The sequence below is a fragment of the Megalops cyprinoides genome, chromosome 2 (genome assembly GCF_013368585.1).
Source record: "Megalops cyprinoides isolate fMegCyp1 chromosome 2, fMegCyp1.pri, whole genome shotgun sequence".
NCBI lineage: Eukaryota > Metazoa > Chordata > Actinopteri > Elopiformes > Megalopidae > Megalops > Megalops cyprinoides.
In genome coordinates, this window is record NC_050584.1 from 5312166 (window position 1) to 5334740 (window position 22575).

The window sequence follows — 22575 nt, forward strand, 5'->3', positions numbered from 1 at the left end:
CATTGTGTTAAGGATCTTTATTCCTTGAACAACCTGAGTAACATTTAACTTAATGAAACTCTATTGCATTTTTGTGAAGTTGTTTGTGAACCATTGCAAAATCTTAAATTCAGCTAAGCACATAGTCCAATGAAAGCAGATAATTAAATATAAAGCTCCACATTTCAGGCTCTGTGGAATGTTTGTTTATTTATTTATTTATTTTAAAGAGCCTGAAGTATTACTCAGTACTTAAATATTCCTGCAGCTGCACACACACAAGCAATGTCAGGTGCCATGCATTATGAGTAGACAGAATAGACAGTCTACTCTAGCCCATAGGCCTAGAGGCCTGGTCCCCTCTGATGCCTACAGGTTAGCCAGATCTAACATGCTTTTGACAGGGGCTTGTGGGAGTGTATGGGTGTGTAAACTGGATCCACTCCATTAGGGAGTTTGGAACAGGCTTCATTTCAATATCAATAATCTGTTTTATTGCACGTTAGGGTCTGATCAGTGTGTTTGAAGTAGATATTCAGAGTAGGAACTTGGAAATGCTGTAAATGACACTCTGTGTCATTTACTCTGTGTAAAGGTTTCGGTGAACACTGATTGAAGCCTGCAAAATCGTCACGTACAGTAACAGTATGTGGTTTGTAGTGGAAACACAATGCCCTGCTGAGCATTTTGTTTTCAGTGAAGAACATTTAACGTTTTCCAAGTTTAGATTTACATTTCCTGTGATTTTCATTTTTTTTCCTGCCACATTGCGAAGATACACTGATTGTATTCTGAGTTGAGCTGGCTGAGCTGGCATGTTTGCTTTTCCTCCATATTGAACTTGGGTCCCCTTTCTAACCAGTATTTGAAGAAAATGACCAGTTACTCCTCTTGAATCAAAAGGATTAATGCTGTATGAAGATGTACGTGGTTTGAATCAGGTAATCATTTGACACTTCCTACAAAGGGCTTCAAACTATCTTTCATGGGCTTTGTCCTTCACTTGAAGTTAGATGAATGTGATTTATTTATTGTTCCTGCTAAGCACATTGAGTGATTTCATTTCATATACACATACACAAAGTTCAGGGCAAAGCACATTGGGCTTTACTAAAGTAATCCTGGGACTACTTAAATGTAAATGACTACTACTACTGTGATGGGGAGGGGGAAAGCATTTACCCATGTGACATTTAAGGGCTCACAGAGCAATGGGAAATGAGGTCACAAAGACATCCAAAGCAAGATGAGGACTGTGTGCCTCAGTAAATTCTGGCAATGAAATTCCTGGTGCTAGGTCAACCAGTGAGCACTCATTTAAAGAGCAGCTTTTGGACTCAGAGTTCAGTAATTTTCCTCATTTCCACAGGAACTACAGAGTCAGTGTAACATTGTACAGTACACAATAGTAAAATCATCTGTCTGCTTTAATTCCAGTGATAACAGTGTGCTGGAATATATTTAGCAAATAACCTTGGCTATTATCTCTTCTTAACTGAAAAATGGGCCTTTACAGCCGTGGGGTGGACGATCAAAATACAAGTTTGAAACTTATTTTGGTTTAACTACAGTTCAATCAATCCTTGCCAGTGCGTGGTAGTTCTATATGGGCATCTGCTGTAAGCACATGAGACAGCGTGATTGTGTATATGCATGACAAGATGGCACATATTCCAAATGACGTATGCGCTATGGCATGAACAACATCCGAAGGATTCCCCCCCACTTCACTATATATTCAATGACTCTGGTCCTCTCACAACCGCACTACTGTAACTCCCTCTTTGCTTGCCTTCCTGCCTGTGCAATCAAATCTCTACAACTAATCCAGAATGCAGCTGCACAACCTGTCTACAATCTCCCTAAATTTAGTCAAGTTACTCCCCTCCTCACTTCACTTTATTGGCTTCCTGTTATCGCTCGCAAGAAGTTGAAAACCTTGGTGCTGGTATACAGGACAGTGAATGGGACAGCCCCCTCATACCCACAGTCAGTCTTCAGACCCTATGTTCCATCAAGATTACTGCACTCTGCATCTACAGGGCAACTGACTGTCCCTTTCCAACCAGGTCATTCCTCTCAGACACAATCCGCTGCCTAGTCAGGTTGCACAAGTTAACTTGTGGTAGGGCTTGAATGGTGTTACGCTTACATTCACTGGTCTGTGAGTGTTGTTAGCCTGGTCTGGCGCTGTTGCTCATTTAACTTGGATACATACACTTAGTTTCACGTCCCAGAGATTGACTGTTTTACCACTGGCCTGCCATTACTTGGTCAGGTTATCTGGCTACTGGGATCACTGCTGTCTATTAATATGACATAAGATTCATGTTCAAGAGTACCTTTCTTATAAACATACCCCTGTAAGTATGGAAGAGCACCATCCAAGGGTGACATTCTCTACCATGCACCCTGCTTTCCTCTAGATCGATTGAGTGGGAAAGTGAGGGTTCTAATTAAAGCGCCTTACTAATTAAGGGGCCACCCATTGCATTTATATTTGTATTATTTTGTGGCACGTTAGATTTTGTGTTGAACACTTAACTCCTCATGAAACAAAGGTGATCTACACACAACTTTCATACCTCTGTACTATCTTCTAAACTGTAAAGGAATAATGACTATATAAAAGGTGCCTGCTCAGAACTAATCGTATTTGCATATTTGATTAGCAGTGGTGTGGTGAAGTGGAAAGAAGCAGGACTAGTAACCGAACTGCTAGGGCGCTGCTGTTGTATCCTTGGCCAAGTTGCAAAAGCCTCCACAATTGCTTCAGTAAATATCCAGCTGTATGAATGGATAAAATTGTAACCTGGGTTAAGTCACTCTGGTTAAGACCACCTTTTAAATATCAATAATGCAATGAAATGTAATGCATATGTTTACTAATAAGACAAATGTTCATTACATATAACAAAAAGCTTAATCCTAAACCAATGCATTTGCTCTCTAATCACTGCTTTGATGTCAGATATCAACAATGATGCTGTGACTTCATCAAAATCAGGGTGGTTTTACTTAATTAATATTTTCTTGGGTAATGGGTTTCTAATCTTAGCTTTTAAAAGGGATTCAAGGAGAGCAAAAGTTGTTTTGTTTTCATGTGTAAACTTTAAGTATATTTCTTGTGATGTCACAGACAAAAAAGTCACATTTAATACCCGTTTAAACAGCAGGTTTAGGGTAAGAAGGGTCATTTCCTCCCATGCACCTTCTGTGGTTGGCTCTAACCTAAGATAACTCAATGATTGTGCCTCTGTCTTTCAGCCTGCTTGCCTCAGTATACCATAATCAGTGAACCCACTGCATAGCTGAAGGAAAACCACACCACCCCACACAGTCCAAGAGGACAGGAAAAACAACTTCACCATGCAATTAGGTTTATACTCTGCAGGTTTTTTCCAAACCCTTTACAAAATTTTTTAGGTTTGAAAAGTCACAATGTGTTGAGCTTGCTTGTAGAACTTCACTAATGAGAATTTCAATGTCATGACAACTTTAAACCACCCAGTGCATATCTGGTGGAATATCTAACAATGGCACTTTAAATCTGGGAATGTATGCCTTAATTCATATTTAACATCCATAAAATCTAAAATTGCCAAAGTAATCCAGACAAAGAAAACTGAACTGGAATTGGAGTATGTACATTATGATTTCAGAGTGGCGGTATACAATAGAGAGAAATGGAGAGCTGTTGTTTCTCTTAACAAAGGTCACTTGGTTTATTCCAGTATTGTCACGCATGGTCAAAAACAACTAGCCTGAACAACACTTGCACCTAAATTAAAGTACACTGAGAAGGAGGTAAAATGGAATTCTATCTGGTTTACAACAGCCTGCAATTTTTTTAAACTGTCAGCCAGTTATTATTATTATTAGTAGTAGTAGTATTTGGGATTGTTTTGTTTTATATTTTATTATGATGTGCAAAGGGGCTTGGTCCTAGCTAAAGCTCTGATTCAGTACGAAGTGAATGAGCCAACAGTTGGTGACCTCAGCAGGTGCAAGTTAGATGACATGCACAAGTTATTGACGGGGGAGAAAGGACAGCAGTAAATATAGGTAGATATTTCTCCATAGCTAATGTGAGTAGCCTTCCAGTGTTGTTACTCTTGCGTTGATTATTTTTTGTGAAAATGAGGGATTGTCAGTCTCTGCAGTGAGTCATAATTTACACAAAACCTAACAAAGAAACAGGAGAACCAGCCCCATCCCTGCCCCAACATAATCATGTTTTGGAGAATATTCAGTTCTGAAAACAATCGTACGTGTGAGCATTCAGGCTTCAGTGTAGATTAGTGGTAAGGAGCAACCCGAAGGTTGCTGGTTTGATTCCCTTGTGGGGCACTGCTGGTGTATGTATGATGAAGCTATGCAAGTCTCGCTGGTTAAGGGCATCTGCTAAGCAAATCTAATGCAATGTCGAAATAATTGAAATACACTTCACTAATTACTACAGGTTGCAGGAAATGGAATTTATATATTGACCTGTCTGTTCGTGGAACTATGCCAGTTGTTTTGCATCAGTGAATAGTTCATATTAGTGTTATCTTGGCTGTAGCCTGGCAAATGTATGTGAGGAGCCGTGTGTGTGTGTGTGTGTGTGTGTGTGTGTGTGTGTGTGTGTGTGTGTGTGTGTGTGTGTGTGTGTGTGTGTGTGTGTGTGTGTGTGTGTGTGTGTGTGCGCGCGCACGCGCGCGCGTGTGTCTGTCTGTCTGTCTGATTCGGTGCTTTGCCGTTGAGTCATCCCTCTGGTCACATGGCTGCTTGTCAGAGGGCTGGAGGAGGAAACCTAATCCAGAGAAGGAAGGCTTGAATTGTCAGTTGGTACTTTCTACCCACAAGTACTTGGACTGTGAGATGCAGTGTGCAGAGCCAGCAAAGAAATATAGCAATAGCACTCTAACCACAGCACGCTCTCTCTGTTTCTCTCTCTCTCCTATTCTCTCCCCTTGTCTCTTCTCACAGTGGCTTTTGGCTCTGGACTATGATGTCTGCTATATCCCTTCTGCAGTAAGAACACCAAGGTAAGCTGTTCTCCTCTACAGTACAGCAGTGATTCATAGCTTGGCATCTTCACCTTGCTCTGGCTTGGATTTTAAGGTTTAGTGCCATCTCTTTGTGAATTCCACATGTTTTGTAACGTGGTGTTTTGGCACAAATGCTTACGTATGGAAGACTGCTGAAATAGGAGGGTTTTTTTTTGCTCTGAGACAGATTCCTTGATGATGGACTTTGCATACAGCACAGTACACCAGAAGTCTGTCAGTGATGAGGGAGGTGGAACATAGGTTCTCCGATGAGGCCTTTAAGCCTTCCTACTACAATCTTTCCAGGTTTTTTGGGTAGTTTCCTGTGAGACAGATTCCTCCTCCGGTTGAAAGTGTGGTTCTGCACATTTGCATGTATGTGCACTCACGTGAACACACCTGGAGCTTGTTGAGTGATGCCCTGAACACACAGCAACCTCTGATTTGTAACATTTTGCAGCTCTGTGTAGTTTCTGAACAGGTGCGGGTTGTCTAATTCTACCTTTCCTGTTTTCTCTCTCTCTTAAACGGAGGATGTTGCAAGTTCTTGATTTCAAGCAGTTTTCTCAACACTATACAGTATTTGCTCACTGTTAATGAGACCTTACCAAAACTCCTGTGTCTTTTTTAACCCTGTCTTGACTCTCTAAGGAAATGGACCATTGAAAAGAGTATAACAGTTTTTCCAGTTATCCTGAGCTTTCGCAATTTATAAGAGAAACTATACTATATAACTATAATTATATTATAACGTATAACTATAATTCCGGAGTGAATATATGCGGTAACATTAGTTTAGCTGACAAAACCCAAGATTTAATCAGTCCCCCTCATTGGATTTGTAGGTGTTTACAGAATTTTCTAAGAAATTTAATCATTACTTTCTGGGGAAGCGATCTAGATTCATGAACAGCTGAGAAGACAAAACAATACTATCATGTTTTGTAACTTCAGTGATGCAAACAGAACTTTGTTCCTTGGAATACACATTTGAGACTATTATTAAGAAGCACTTAATCACTAAAAAGCTATTGAATTCCACAGTGTTTTCCTAGGAGCTGATGTAAACAGAGATGGGGCCAGGGAGAACGGCTGTGTTCTGTGACTTTGTCTTGACATTGAGAAACATGAGGCACAGACCCACAAATGTCCCTTGTTTCCGTAATCATAGAAGTCTCCGTGGCTTATTAATGGTTCTGATGTTCACGAAATGTATTATGCTCTTGGGTGAAACTATTTATACATTGGAAAGCTTCTGCTATGGGGAATTAAATTGATTCCATTCCCGACTGTATTTTCAGTGAAGGGCTATGGAGTGCTGCTCTGGCAAATTGCATGTAATTGTCAGATGCAAAATAATTGTGACATTACATATTTTCTCATGATTATGTTTTTTTTTTTTTGCCAAACCACTCTCATAACAACGTGTTATAGAATAAGCTGACACTGAAGTTTTCTGAGATTCTGACATTAAGTTTTGTTCCAGATTGAGTGGGAAGCACTGTAAAATCATGAACATGCTTATTTAAGATGTAAAGCGTACTTTCACAAGTTAAAATTTTTATTCATTAAAGGAGGTCCATGGGTCAGAATGAAACATTTGATGAAGGCAGCTGACATTTTTACATGGTTAATGATTTACACTGCAGAATACTGAAACACTCCATGTTTAAGCACCTTACTTGAGGAAATGGTGGCAGTGCCCGATCATTACGTTACAATCCACAATCAAACCTGCACCCTTGCAGTTGTACCCCGCGATCGTTAACCTCTGTGTTTCATGGTTGTTAATCTGCGTTTAAAGCATAGCAGGTAAATTTTGTTCCCCGTCTCCTTCAGCCCCATACACTTAGATCTGTGAATGTCATGTTTTTGGGTAGCGCCCCAGACACTGAGGATTGGCTGGAAATTTCAAGCGGTCTACGCTGAGTCATTCTGTCTTGTCACCATAAAAGTTATGCAAGAAAGTCATGTGAGGAGAAGGGGGACAACCAATTTTTCCTCTCCCGCTTACATGGACGTTGATGTGCTATAGCACAGTGGATCTGTAATTTCCTTGTTTTATGTACCGCTGAAAATGGTAAACATTTGGATGTCTGTCTTAACAGCTGGTCATTTCAGGACTGTACTCCTGCTGTAGTCTGCTATAAGCGAAGAAGAAATGAACTTTTAGACTGGAAGAAGAGTGGAACAAGATCAAACCAGAGCAGTGTGAGAAATTGGTGATGTCCTGTGGGCGCAGATGTGCTGAAGTCATTCGAAGCAAGGGCCTCTACACTTCTGGTCATTTCAGGACTGTACTCCTGCTGTAGTCTGAACTGAACTGAAGAAATGAACTTTTTACTTTTGATGACAGCCTCCAAATCCTTAATGTTTGGAATGACCTAGTCTTAAGAGAGGGATTTTTGAGGGTTTCAGTTGTGATATAAATGACATAGAGGGTTTGATTTTGACAAAAGGTTCTTCAACAAAATAGAGTTTAAAAAAAGACATGAGGCCTTGGGTCAAATGCAAAGACTTTTCCAATAAATGATTTTATCATACTAATAAGTCCCCAGGAATATATTGTACTACACCTATTGTCCACTGGACTAATGTACAGTTAGAGGATATGCGTTGATTTGTTTTTTCTGTGATGATGCTTATATGTAGAGATACTGGATTGATGAGATTCTAATGATATAGCCTGGAGTCTGGTCAATAGTTACTGGAGATCTGTTTGTCCATCTGGTGGATTTAACAGAATATGAAATAGATTTTATCAAAATCTTTTGTCATAACATTGAGATTTCTTTCAAATCCAAAATCTTAATATTTTATTACAGCATTCTGGACCTTAACATTTGGATGCTGTGGAGCTGTATGGAAGCTCTCCAATAGCAACTGTGTCCCTTGATGACTTTCATTACTTGAATGACTTCAGGACCTCTGTGTGTGCACTAGCACAAAGGGTCCATTTATTCATATTTTGAGGGCTTAGTCTCCAAAACCCAAAAGGAAGGGGTCATTCCTAACTGTCAAATGTGCCTTCTCAAATGCCATGTAGGTGAACTAAAGCCTTTCTTAAATCTGAAACATTCTAATATTTATCTGCACTGACTACACATGTGAAAAATGCTCAGCATTAACTGAGGGATATTACCAACTTCCTCCTTGGACAGGAAATCTCGCCAGTATTTGCTAATAGTCTTACGCAGATGTTGACAATGACAAGCTGTTGCTTCTGTTGGACATCTATGTACAGTAGAGATCAAAATTAGAGAACAGCTTATTTTCCTAAATTTCAAAGTCGCTGCTTATCCCAATTTAAAGTTATCCCAACATGAGTAGAAGGGATGTAGTTAAAGCGTATTTCATAATTTAAAAATATTCTATATCACAATATAAAAAACTTAAATGAGAAATTTGAAAAAGAACTGTGATCAAAATTAGAGAACATTTTGGGATACCTCACAGTTATTGGTGCTAATCTGGCACCTGGTGCTAATTTCTTTAATTATCTGACAAACCCTATTTATCTGGCAACACTCGTAATCATTTTGCAAGATGGCGAGCCACTCCAAGGTGACTGAAACCCTGCGATAGCAGGTTGTTTAGATGAAGGCCAAAAGGATGACCCTTTCAGCCATTGCAAGTGAAGTTGGTCATTCCAAGAGCGTGATTTTTAGAATATTGAACCTTTACAACGACACTAATTCATTCAAGTCCCCAAAAGACAAATGCACGAGAGAACAGGATGATACGGAGACTCGATGGGGAATCGGTTCAACACTGCAGCTGGAATTGCTCGCCAATTCAGTGCTGAATGGGGCAAGGTTCTGTCTCGGCATACAGTGGCTCGCCGTCTGAGAAATTCGGACTGTGGAACTCCGCAGTGACCAAGCCTCTCATCAGCAGAAAGAATCAAAAGGCTAGACTCACCTTTGCTGAGGAGCATGTTGTGTGGATGGAGGAGAACTGGTCCAAAGTTCACGTTATTTATGAGAGCAAGTTTAATTTAGTTGGGTCATATGGGAAACATTATGTTCGGTGTTGAACTGGGGAGAGACTGAACCCAAAGTGTGTCAAGAAGTCAGTTATGTTTGGCGAAGGAAGTGTCATAGTTTGGGGGATGTTTTCTGCAGCAGGAGTTGGGGCCTCTTATACAGCTACATGGCAAGGTGAATGCTAATATTTATCAGAACCTCCTTTGGCAACATGCGGTTCCTTCCCTGTGATATCTCCCAATCAGCCTGCAATTTTTATGCAAGACAATGCAGCTTATCACACTGCAAAATGGGTAAAGCACTTCCTTGAAGCTGAGAACACTGAGATAATGAAATGGCCAGCCCAGAGTCCTGATCTGACTCCAATCGAGAATCTCTGGAAGATCATTGGCGACAAAGTTATGGCTAAGAAACCCACTACAGTTACCGAACTGTGGAAGAGACTGGAAGAAGAGTGGAACAAGATCAAACCAGAGCAGTGTGAGAAATTGGTGATGTCCTGTGGGCGCAGATGTGCTGAAGTCATTCGAAGCAAGGGCCTCTACACTTCATACTAATTTTTGAAAGCAGTAACCATCAAAAATTTCATTTGTAAGCTTCTTTTCTGCTACGATGGTTACTGTCCTCTATATTGTGGAAAATACAGCAAATGAAATTTTCGTTGAATTGCCTTGGTTATTTTGAAAAACATGCTAGTAGAACAGTGGTATACCCACAGCTAATGCACTATATGGACAAAAGTATTTGGCCACACCTGTTTTTCAGGGTTTGGGCTAGGCCCCTTATCTCCAGTGAAGAGCAATCTTAATGCTTCAGCATACCAAGACATTTTGGACAATGCTATGCTTCCAACTTTGTGGCAACACTTTGGGGAAGGCCCTTTTCTATTCCAACATGAATGTGCTCCAGTGCGCAAAGCAAGGACTATAAAGGCATGGTTTGATCAGTTCAGTGTGGAAGAACTTGACTGGCCCGCACAGAGCCCTGACCCTGTGGATTTTGGTTTTGATTTTTTTTTGACAGGAGGAAGAGTTTCGGACAAGAGATGTCCGAGAGAAATTTGGTGATCGTTGATCGCAGTTTTGGAACATTAAGCTACGTTAAGCGTTTTAGAATGTCCCCTTGATATTCATGATATCGTAAATCTTGACTACCACAATAGTCTACTAACATTTATTTGTAGAACTACAACACTTCACGTATTATTCCTAATACCATTTTTTTTCATGTAATATATTGCATTACACATTTGGGGCTTGGAAGCATTTGAGGTAGCTTGCGAACTCTAGTTGTTGTTGTTGCCTGTTGTCGCACTTTAAAACCCTTTCGCACGTAACTTGCGTACTTCTACACTCGCTAGAATCGCTAATTTTCAGTATAGCAGGCTTGGGCTACATCCGCCATTGACCGTGACGGTGCAAAAGGAATCAGAGCGCTTCCGTGACATTATTATAGGAATTAAAAACAATATTAAATATTATTTTGCTCATCTACCTGCAATATTGTTTTATATTTATATATTTTTTAGCAGTAGTATTTTTTAGGTGCCCACAATTTATCGCAGTTCTTGTTTATCACAACTGCAATTTTACATAGGCTACGATATATTTAATGTTGACATCACGTTTCCTTTTAACGTGAATAAAGACCTTATTAATAAATACTGACAAATCAACATAGTAGGCTACAAAACAGAAATGTGATGCATAAGCCTGTGCATCACATTTGTAGCGTACTATGTCTACATTAACAACAAATAATACAACATCACTGACTAGGCCTACAAGTAGCCTATATTAAAATGTCTGGGCTGGGTTAGTTCAAAACTTGTAAAATGAAGTTATTCGCTTCGGGTATAAGCATGGCTTATTCCTCAGTGCTTTTGTTAGCCTAAGTACATGTAATTTGCTAAAACTATCATATGCATTAAAATGTGGGGTTGTATTACCTTCCTAAAGATGAAGTATGCTTTGCGGCTTCATGATTGTTTGAATAGCATGGTGCAGTTTCACGTAATGATTATTACAATTTAATTATTTTTAATTTCATTGACATTTGGTTTCATGCGTGCTGTTTTGCCGCAGAGCAGGCTAATAATGGACATGATATTTGGAACAATGTAGAGTAACATTTAAAATGCAATAAAACTATTTACAGATTCGTGTATGCTGCCCGGAAATGGAAATGAACGAATCAGTGAGTCAAAGATTCAAATCATTGAATTGACTGAACAAAAGGAACCGAATCACTAAAAATAATCGTTTTGAACACCCCTACTAAACAGCTAATCACACGGTGTGAGCCGTTGGTGCGCGAATGAGTATGTACTTCCGCTTACGCAGAGGACGTCAGTTGAGTAGGCGGTCCTTCAATGTGGCACAGGACACATTTGCGTTCACACTGCTAAAAGAATGTGGCCATATGTGGCCCAGACCACCTCCGAATGTGGTCTGAGAGGTTGGATCTCAATGCGTCCTAAATGTGTCTTTGGTGCGTTCACACCTGTACTTAGCACTGTCCACTTGCAATCGGATCACCCAAGACGCATGTTAATACCAGGTGTGAACAGGGCCGTTGTTTTAACTTTGTTACTATGTTATTGTTACTGTAACTGTTATTGTAATTATTATTAGGTAAGTTGGCTTGGGCCTCTTGGGCCACATATTCATGTGCATAGCTTTTACGCCATTTTGAAAGTACGTACGTCAGCTGAAGCTGATGGTTATGAGTATAACACATGTGATGCACATTTTGTAAAATCATTCAGGGTCCACAGATTACGGTTTACATCAAAAGTTGCAGTGTTACAGACATTCCCTTTTATTATCATACCAATTGATACTAGATGAAAACCCTTTCATTTCAAATATCACCGAACTTTACTCAAGGTTGCAGCAGCTAGTACATGTGGCCCTTTTTGGTCAAAATTGGAAAGCCTTAACCATCATTTGAAAATGCTACCTCTGCTCTCCTCTTACAGTTCCTTTCAATTACTGAAACCGATGGAGCAGTTTCACTCATGCACTAGGTTCAGGAGAATGTTGCTGTCACAGTGATGTGTCGGTCAGAACACAGGAGTCACAGGTCCAGTTCAGAGCTTTATTAAAGGTGTATGTGTGTGTGGGTGTCTGTGGTTTCCTGCAAGGGAATGAGCAGGAACAAGGAATTAGGTGAGTACGGTCACAGATGTGAACAGTTCACACTGCATTAAATATAACAACAGTATGGATATTGCAGTGGAATGGAAGCCCTCTACACAAACGTGACTTACAGCCTTACAGCTAAACCGACAGCCCCTATACAGCTATGCGTTCACGAATTTCCTCTGCATGCATTTGGTACAGTACTCTTGGTTAAGCAGTGCAGCGCTTCTCTCACAGCCGTGGTACACGCAATCTGACTGTGAGCTAGTAGTGGCTAGGTTGCCTAACACTTAAGGGGCTGTCACCTTGAGCTACTGTGCATGCGAGAGAGCTAACAATGGTACGTGGTTGTGGCCACAACCGCATGAGGTCCTGAGTGCGTACCATTATGATTACATTGCACCGCTGCACCCAGAGGAATTAATGATGCAAGCTAGCTGTGCTGATAGTAGAATAATCGTTTCATCTGCTATTTGTTCCGCAACAGTGTAGTCTACTTTAAAAACAATGCATGATGCTAACACGTTATCCTCTGCAAACAAACACTTTGTGCTTGTCTTTTATTTGTACTGAAACAATCTTAATTACAGTGCACACACAATGTACATTTAACAAGGATGTATATCAACCTCCTCTCTCTACAGACAGTTGTAATATAACCAGTTTAACCAAGGCAAAGTACTTACATGGGCAAAGACACACACAACAACACAACAATCTGTCCCCAAGAGTTTGGTGTCCCCATTTCTTCACCCCACAATTGGTGGAGCATTGAGGTGGGGGAGGTCACCACAACTTTTATGTTGTCCAAAATTCTTGGCGCTGTTGGGGTTCCTATTGGTGGCCAATGGATACGGGTAGGTCAGAGGGCAAAAGGTGACCTGGGGGCTGTCCTTAGGGGTGCGCCTGTGCCTTGGGTTACCTGTGGGGGTGCTGCTGATAAGGGGGTCTTTAAACAAAGGTCTGTGAGAGGTGGGGGTCATGTGCACAAAGTAAGGCAAACAAAGGGTACTCTGAATTGAGGGGTTTAAATTAAGTGAAAATTACATTTTGTTCCCCCCACAGCTTTACTTCGCCCAGTTTACCTTGTTTTTCAAGACAGTCCAGCTGGCTTGCTAACAAAGCCACTGATATTACTATGCCTTTTTAACTAGTGAACATTATCTTGACCTTGAAAGGTTTCGGACTTAAATCTGTTTCTGAGCATGACGGGAAGGAAACTATAATCCTTAACATTCAATCCAATTCCATGTGGAAGAACAGCTGCTCTATTAAACAGACTGAAGCTGCTTCTCGGGTGTGATTTATAGTTAAAAAAAAAAACAAGTTAATTGGTGGCTGCTCCCTCTCATTTAATTATGCCAGGTAGACTGCTGAAGAGATCCTGAAAAATGAAATTCTGAGGGCTTGTGGTCCTCTTCATGTTGTCATAACACATGTCTGCAGATAGGTAAATGGGCTCGAATGACCCTTAGCTTCACTTTTTAGTGTTCTTCCACTGGGGCCTGCTGGGTCACAGATATTTATCTGGTTGTTGCTCACATTTGACTTAAGTCCACCTGCCCTCACCTCTGCCTTGATCTTAGGACTGCAGGAAAGGGTCAGTTATGCCTGAGACCCGTGTTCAACTTTGTGCTGTAACATAACCATTTTGAAACCGCATTCAAAGGAAAATTCAGTTGCAAGGAAGAGGGGGCTTAACTCTGAAGGTTTTTTTTTTTTAAACACTTGCGTTTACTAGGACTCGGATTTGCTGTGGTTAGATTATTTAGTCATTGATTCCTTCCTTCATTCCTCACTATGATAGAATGGCAGGGCATTTTAATGAGCTCGCTGCACTTTTCCAAAGCGGTACTAGTGTACACAGGACAGTGATAACCTTGTTGAAGTAAATATTATTCAGGCTGGAACACCACAGGAGTTTCTCCTCTGAAATTCTCCAAGACTAGAATGAATACATTCTATGCAACTACACTAAGTACAAGGATTTCATTTTACTAACTAGTAACATGCTTAAATCCCTCCTTTGGAAAGTCCCAGAAGAACTGCAAATAACCTGTTAAAATACAAATATCAATGAAAATGCAACTGGAGTGTATCGATATTAAATGGCATCTCTTAAAATATACAATTTGAATAATCTGCAACTGGTTTCTGCAACAATTTTGTACAAATACTTAAGTCAATGCATACTGTAAACTTAACTTTAATATATAATTTCATAAAATTCTGACACTGATTCATACATTGCCTGTTGTACAAGTTCATTCAGATAAAGAATTTGCAGTATTAATCAAAGCATAAGGGTGTTGACAGAAAGCAAGCGTTGTTTCGTTCCTCCAAATAAAAATATGATGAATGAGCGAAGAGTGGGAAAACATTTTACCATGAACTAAAGGTTCCAAACATAAACCAAACATTCCAAAGAAAGGCTAATTTAAGCATCAAAAAAGACACTTGTACAGAAATGGCAAGGTCATACATCTTTCATGTGAAGTGCACACAGGAGAGTTGCCAAAATATTTGTGTTTTGTTACTGCACTCACCAGGCATATAAAGATTGCCTGTGACTTTAATCTTGTTCCGTCATTGACTATGGCTTATGAGATGTTTCTGTCTTGGAACTGGTTTAATAAATCTCTCAGGGACCAGGGATCTAAAACTGGCAACCTTCAGAACACATTTGTATAAACATGTGTGGTTGTTTATATCTCTTCAAAGCACCACTGTGAACTGACATGGCTGGCTTTCTGCACAAAAGCAAATATCTGCAATATCTAGTGCTTTCCTGCTGTTGAAAATGTTTGGCCCAGTAATGTTTTCGATAAATGATAAATGCATAATTTCTAGGGTGCCTGCGGAGGTGTGTGAGTGTGTGTGGGGGGGGGGCGCTTATGCAGATTTGTCTCACATACAGTGAAAATGCAACCATGTACTTTCCCTTATCCGAGTACACTCGGATCATGTGCTTATCTTGTGCTTATCAGGGAGCCTGCAGTTAATGATCTTCCGTGGGTTTGTGTGTAAGTGCTGCTGCACTGGCCCCGCCTCTCCCCATGGAGAAGAACAGGGCAGCAAACTGTGCACTCAGGTTACAGAAACTATAGGTCACCCAGCCTACCTTTTAAAGGGCGACTTATTTAGTGGTCTCTGGCATATTCTGCCAAGACCTGTTTAATGTTTGGGTTTGCTCTGTATTGAGAATTTAAACAAGTGACTGCTTCTACAGTATATATGTGCCAAAAAGCTGCAGTGATCAGTACTAAAGGGTATAAGCATCTGGTTCCTTCAATATTGGAGTGAACCTCTGTGTTTCACTGCAAATCACAAATAACATAAACGTTGAATGTTTTATGGGCCATTTATCTATTGGATGCAAATGAATTAAACCCCATTTGACTGTAGATGTACAAGGTAGTTACATGAGTGACCTTGTGTGACATTTAGGGAATTTGCTGTGCATTTGCTGCACTTATACTTAGTAGTGTCTGTCTGCATCTTCAGGTTATGCTGCCAAAAACCTCCCCGCTGAGTGAGAAAGAAAAAGGTTAAAGAACCCACAAGCTCTGCCTGCTGTAACCCCACCACAGAGACCAGAGCAGCCATGAGTCATGACTCCCCAGATTCCAGCAAAGTCACCAATGCTGTGGCCTCCGTCATCCACCATGTGAGTACGCCCATTACTTGTGTAAGGAAAAACATTCTGTCCATCTTGGTGAAATGCAAGTGTGTAATTAAGGCAATGCATATATATCCATTTACAGGAGTACACCTGTATTTCTAAATCCAGATACATCTATTACATTACAAGTGATCCTTGCTAGAGAACTGCTGGAATACCTTTTGAAGATTGGTATATACTGTACTTGTTCATCTTTTAATGACCTGTAAGAATTCTGAAAATTCTACTCATAGTATTATAAATGCATGCATTGTTATGTCCATCTAATTCAAATAAAAGTTCACTCTTTCAGTATCTGTAGCTTTCAGTTGCTTTACAGTCAAACAGCTTCAGTTCAGTTGCATTATATCAAAACACACAAATCCTGCCAATGTGTTTTTAATGATTTTTCATTGTTTCCCCAGTTCACAACCTTTCTTGTCCAAAATCCTGATTATCCCATTATCATGACAATGCCAGTATTCAGATGCAGTTCCTGTTACATCAGCACATTTAAGATGGAAAGATTGTGGCTGTGCGTTAGGTTCTTGTGATTTTTCTTTTGATGTTTTTATAAACCTGCCATGTAGGTGGAAAGCAGTAGCCATGCTGGTGCACAGCAGAGTACAGAGCTATAAATGCCACTTGGTCTGCAGCAATTTATCACATGATACACTTAGATTAGATGAAGTGAAATCATTTCTTGGATAAAATTGCTTTTCCTATATTTGCAATGTTTCCCAATGTTAGCCTGAATATTTCCAAGACTATTTCTGCCATTTAGAGCCCTTTGCAACCATAACTGCCTATTGTGCCCATTCTTCTGTAACACTGTCTGTTCTGCAGTGTTAACAATTCCTTTGAATAAGATCCATTTATGATCTATGAACTGTTCTAGTTACTAATTTATTTATGTTGATTGATTTTTATGTGGCGATCAGTAATACAGTGTATACGTTAACTGCATGAAATGTAGAGTCTTCGTAGACTTGTGACTGGATATGTGCTACACAAAATGGTTGTACCTGTTAGCACCTCCAAGTGAGTACCACCCCATGATGGACTTGGATTATTTTTATGAATACAGTGACGTGTGATTGTACCTTTTATTCTCCTGGCATGTTTGAATGGATGTTTTGCAATATTGCATTTGAAGCTGGAAGGGAAAATGATCACAGATGAGACTGGGCTTCTTCTTCTCTCTCTCATATACAGCTTACCTTGAATATTGTAATCATAAGCTGTGCTCTGCTTGCTCCAGGACGTTTTCACTGCCGATGGTTTCCCTTAACTGTGCTTTTAGGCATCTTGTCAGCTGGTCCTTGCTCTTACTGCTCAATGTGGTGACCCAAACTGCAGCTGTTGCTCTTCTTGTAAAAATTTAAATGCCAGAAAAAGTTGGTTTTTGCACATCTCAAGGTACAGTTCTATCAGTGCTTAGCGTGTACTCATCTTAGTGTGAATGTCTCTTTACTGTTGCTCCTTTGAGCTGGAAAATCCTGATAATTGGGCTTTTTACTTCAAAATTCCATAATGGTCTGTGGAAATGTGGAAAGATCTGTGATTTGTTGCAAATTAACTGGTCAACAATTAAAACTGGCCAGGTCCATCTTTCTCAGATGAGTGCCTTTGGGTATCAAAGATTCTGATCTTTTCCCATTTCCTCCAGTGCAAAACATAGGTGCCAAATCACGTGGATGCCGTTGTCCTGTTAAAAGGTAGCTTTTCCAATTAATGAGGACTGAGGCATTATCCTACATGAAACTTGGATTGGGGTTGTCCTCTTGTGGGTTATGGCCATTGAGCAGCCACTGAAGTTTAAATGCCAGGTGAGCAGTCCAATGAGCAGTGGGCATGATGCTTGGGCACACGAGCCTTCAGTGTCCTAATATAAACTTAAAGAAAAAAGGATTGTTTCAGGAGAATGTTGTATGTGTTTTTTTTTTTGGGGGGGGGGGGTTGTCTTTTTTTTTAATTTTACAGTTGCCACAGAGGCTCATAGGTCTACACAGTGAACCCCTCTGCAATTACAAAACCTCACAGTACCAGCTCCACATTGCTTTCTACAGAATGTTTCATTTGAGCCATTTGTTCTGACTAGTAAAGTCCCAATATCTGTGTTCCTGTGGCTTTGATAGCAAAGGATAACAATGAATTTTGTAGGTGGACAGAATGGTTCTGTTAGGAAGGCTACCACCGTTAAAAAGCCTAGCACTTGGTGATGATTAAACATTTCAGAGGACGAAATGGGTAATGGTTGTGTTTGGCTTTCTTGGTTTATTTTTGTGGTAGTTCAGCAAAGTTGTAAGAGAGGTTTGAAGGGAAAAACAATGTGATCAGTGTGCTGGTGCACTATAGAGAAGAAAACTGCTTGGGCCATTATGTCCAACTGCACTTTAACATGCCATATAACATTTTATATGCCACATTTGTATTTTATTCAAGTAATACTGCTCACTGAAGAAATTGTTCTAATGTACTTTCAGTGCTTTTATTTTTGGATAAGGTGCCATATAGATGCCGTTTTCCTTGAAGACTGAATATTTCCAAGCTGGCTTCAGTTATTTGTATCTTTCCTGTTTCCAAACTCTTGCACTAAATTCTCCTGAATTTGCATCAGCTGTCAGGCAGGAGACAAGCTCTATGTAAGGTTGTTGCAGTTTTGCTGAAGAGGTCATCTGTTTACTGTACTACAACAAAGGGATCAGCAACCAACAGGGGTCAGATGGGGTCCTTGTCTTTTTAAGTATAAGTGGACCCCAGCCCATGGAGAAACATAACATAACCTCAGAACTGGCGGAACCTTTGACTCTTCCGTGTCCAGTCATGCCCATTACACTTACTGACTATTGCTCATATTCATATGAATATCGTCTACTAGGCATCCGCCTGCTCAGTACAGTCAAAAAGGGGTGGGAGGGGGCAGTTCAGCTGCTTCAGCACCACAAAAGTCTAAATACTCCCAGCTTCCAACAGAGATGCAGTTAATGCTGTAGTGCACTCGTCTGTCTGGCTTACCCGTCTGGAAGGCCTCAGATGTTGTACATACAGCGACCTCAAGCATCAAGTATGCCCCCCTGGCCATAATCCACTCTGCAAAAGACTGTGAAGGCCAGGCACCATGAGTCAGCATAGTGATGTGTAAGCTTACATCCTTTTACAGTGCACACATGTTTGAGCCAGCCCTTCAGTCCCTCAGCCATCACAGCCTCTTCCATTTCCCATTGAATTTCCTCTGAAGAAGATTTTGTGAGTGTCCCCATATGGTGGGGTATGGTACAGTAATTATGGCCCTACTGAGAGAGCTGTTGCCATCTGCACACTTGTAGGTAAAAAGTGGCAATACCATGCCTGTGCTTGCTTTCTTCCCAAGATTTATAAAAAACATCTCTGACTTTGGGATTGGTTCCTGCTGGTTCTTGTTTTGATGTCAGCTTAGAGAGAGACTTGTTGCTGGTCTGCAGAGAAGTGGTGGCTTCTGATCCACTGCCAGATTGGGAGTTGGTATGGCAACCTGGCTGTTGAGTTGTTAATCTCTTGAAACAGCTTGGTGTGCAGGTTCACTGTAAGACTGCCACCAGTCACAGTAGTGTATATTAGGGATGCTATGGAGGGATGTTATCGTAAGGACTTACATTTTTCAGTATGGTCAGTCTATGTAGTCCCTTGAATCATTTTGTGTGAGCAGTTCACTTGAATCATGCAGGCTACCTTGCATAAGGGAACAACCAATCAGAAGAACAGTGCTGCCTCATCAGTACAGATGAAGAGGCTTACCCTTGCTCTTCTGCTCCTGTAGGCTCTTGATATGTGGTGTATATTAATAATTTGTTTTTCATGTTGCTTTGGGTAAGATTTTTCTATAGGCAGGAAATAATACTTAAATGAATGTTGCATCTCTCCACACTCACCTGTGCCTTCTCAATCCATCAAGCATCGTTCCATTATAATGATGGTTGCAGTCTTTAGCTTAATGATAAAGGGTTCATTTTACAGGATGTTTGTTATGTGAAACCATGGGCAAAGAAGTGCAATGCATCAAAAATAAGTATATATTTGCCCTTTATTTGCCCTAGAGCTGTGGTCAGTGTATTTCCCTGGAGCCATCAACTGTTATTCCCTGGAGTTAATCATTATCCCTCTGAGGTTGAGTGTGAGAGGGAGAAAACCACTACTATCTGCATATGTGTGTGTTTGGGAGTCTAGGCAACCCTGCCAGTTGTTAATTGAATTTGATAAAGGGGGAAAAACATTCTTAAACTATGCAATACCTGCTGTGGTCATGCGATAAGACCAGTAAAGCTATATGTGATAGAGCTTCCCCAGAGTTTGATACGGCTATAGAATAAACTGCTTGGTCTGTTGTCTTTTTCCCTCTAACAAATGGGAAAGGTAGGTCTTAACTAGGCTCTCCATTGGAATGGAACTGGGAGGCTGGCAGGCAATTAATGGACTTCCTGCACCAAACAAAGGTGAGCATTTGGTCGTCTGTACAATCCAGGGCAGCACAATCATGTGCAATGAGATAGTTCCAGAGCTCAGAGTGATAAGTTGAAGCCTGATTCCTCAAATTATGTGTCATATTAAGAGAAGTAATTATCATGTTTTGACTTTTGTTTACACTTTTCATTGAAATAAATGTGGGCTTCCACCAGTGAATTTAAGCATTGAAGTATTCATCAGTACAGAGCAGTGTTTCCCAAACTTTTTTTTCTGGGGACCCACTTTTTGAAAATGACAAACCATCACAACCTAGTTCACAATAGGCCTTATCTATGAATCGTGGGAAGAGCGAATTTGTGCATAAATGAACGTTCCTGACCATTTTTAATGACATTTCCACATCACCTTATATTATCTTGAATAAGTAAACCAGCCATTTCGAAGAGATATACGTATAAATCACAGCTTCGTTTTATGCATGTGTTATTGAAAGCATATACACATGTTAAATACTTTATAAATGAGACAACTCTGCCTAAATGCACTTATTTTAACAGGCTATCTCATTGTTTTTATTTCCTCCCATCAGTAAAACAATATACACATTTTAAATTCTTTATACTTAATACTACATGCTGGCTTTTCCTCATGGGCGGTAGTTTGGCTAACGTTAGCTGTAGTCTGATCATTAGCTGGGTCTTTCTTTTTTATTAGCCAAGCATCCATTTCTTGTGGCTGGCTGCAGAATCTGGCAGAATTATGCGGAAACCATGAGTGTGGTAGAAAACCATGTGGCTCATGTGGCTCAAAGGTGTACTGCAGATATAAATCTTAAATAAAAGAATAAAAGAAAAATAAAAGATCTGCAAATTTATTTGGCGACCCAAATAAAATCTCCTGCGACCCACCTATGGATCGCAACCCAATCTTTGGGAATGGATGGTATAGAGCAGTCAAGCACTGTAAACTAAATCTGTGAGCTGAATGCCTTTAAGAGATAAGGATCCAGATTGGCTGGACCTGCAGACTTTTTGGGATTAATGTCTTTCAAAGCTTTACAGACTTGAGCAACAGAAATGGGTTTAAAATCAAATAAATCCAGATTTCCATCAGTTGCAGTAGTGGCATAACATGGGGCAGATTTATTTACATTTAAGCTGTCAGGTGCAGATCCAGCATGAATAAAATGTTTATTAAACTGACTAACCATGGCAGCTTTGTTCTTTATTTCATCTGAGCCAACCAGAATATGCTCTGGGAGACTTGAGGCAACATGTGTACCTGACAAGGATTTAACTTGTTTCCAAAATTTTGAGGGGTTATTTAGGTTCTCCGTAACTGACTTAAGATAAAACTCTGATTTGGATTTTCTAATCATTAAGGTGCACTTGTTCCTTAGGGTTCTAAACATAGTCCAATCAACAGAGGAGTTTGAAAGTCTAGCTTGGGCCCATGATTTATTTCTTAAACGAATTGGCTCCGAAAGACTGTCCGAGAACCAGGGGTTATCCCTACCGTTGATCCCAAACTTCTTAATGGGAACATGTTTATTAGAAATAGACAGGAAGATTGAGTGAAAATATTCCCATGCCAGTTCAACATCCGGAATCAAAGTAACTCTGTTAAGATCACTGGAATACAAATCATGCAGGAAAGCCTGCTCTTCAAAACTTTTAAAATATCTTTTAAAAATGAAACAAGGTTTAACCTTGGGGGTTTCTGTATTCCTGACACAAGCAATTGCACAATGGCCACTGACATCATTGCAAAGTATGCCAATTGAAGTGTATTTATGAGATGTATTTGTTATAATTAAGTCAAGCGGGGTAGATTTATTTTGTGCTTTAGGATTTGGCCTTGTTGGTACATTAATGAGTTGCACAAGGTTTGAGGAAACACATAATTCTTTAAAACAATCTGAGGTCCCTGAAAGCCAGTCCCAATTCAGATCACCCATAAGGATGAATTCACAATCATTTAATTCATGTAAAATATCTGAAATAGATCTGAGAGCATCCTTTGAGGCAGATGGGGGTCTATAACAGCCAGCTCTTCTCTCATCCATCAGCGTAGATCCAGCCCCTTACGTCCAGTCCATCTTGCAAGCAAAACTTTTTGATTCGTAAAACGTTTTGACCCACACGCAAAACCTTTTGACCCGCAAGCAAAACTTTTTGACTCGCAACCAAAGAGGACTGATTCGCAATCAAAACTTTTTGTGACACAAAAAAGACAAACTTGATTTTTGATTGCAGTGTGAGAAATGCAGCTCTCGAAGCTGTCTTTTATGCTTGCGTTAAAAAGACACAAAAATAACTTCATAGACTTTG

General features: G+C 40.2%; 1 protein-coding gene across 2 annotated transcripts in view; it reads left to right on the top strand.

The window, feature by feature from the left end:
- slc4a2b (solute carrier family 4 member 2b) overlaps positions 1–22575 on the top strand; it is a 68709-nt gene that overhangs the window by 18557 nt on the left and 27577 nt on the right. Inside the window, exons 2-3 of one of the 2 annotated variants that reach the window (XM_036521577.1) lie at positions 4951–5009; positions 15646–15808. In XM_036521577.1, coding sequence (XP_036377470.1) covers positions 15746–15808 — 63 coding nt within the window. In that variant the 5' untranslated portion in view covers positions 4951–5009; positions 15646–15745. The remainder of the gene's footprint in view (positions 1–4950; positions 5010–15645; positions 15809–22575) is intronic. The other variant, XM_036521578.1, reaches the window with a different exon arrangement.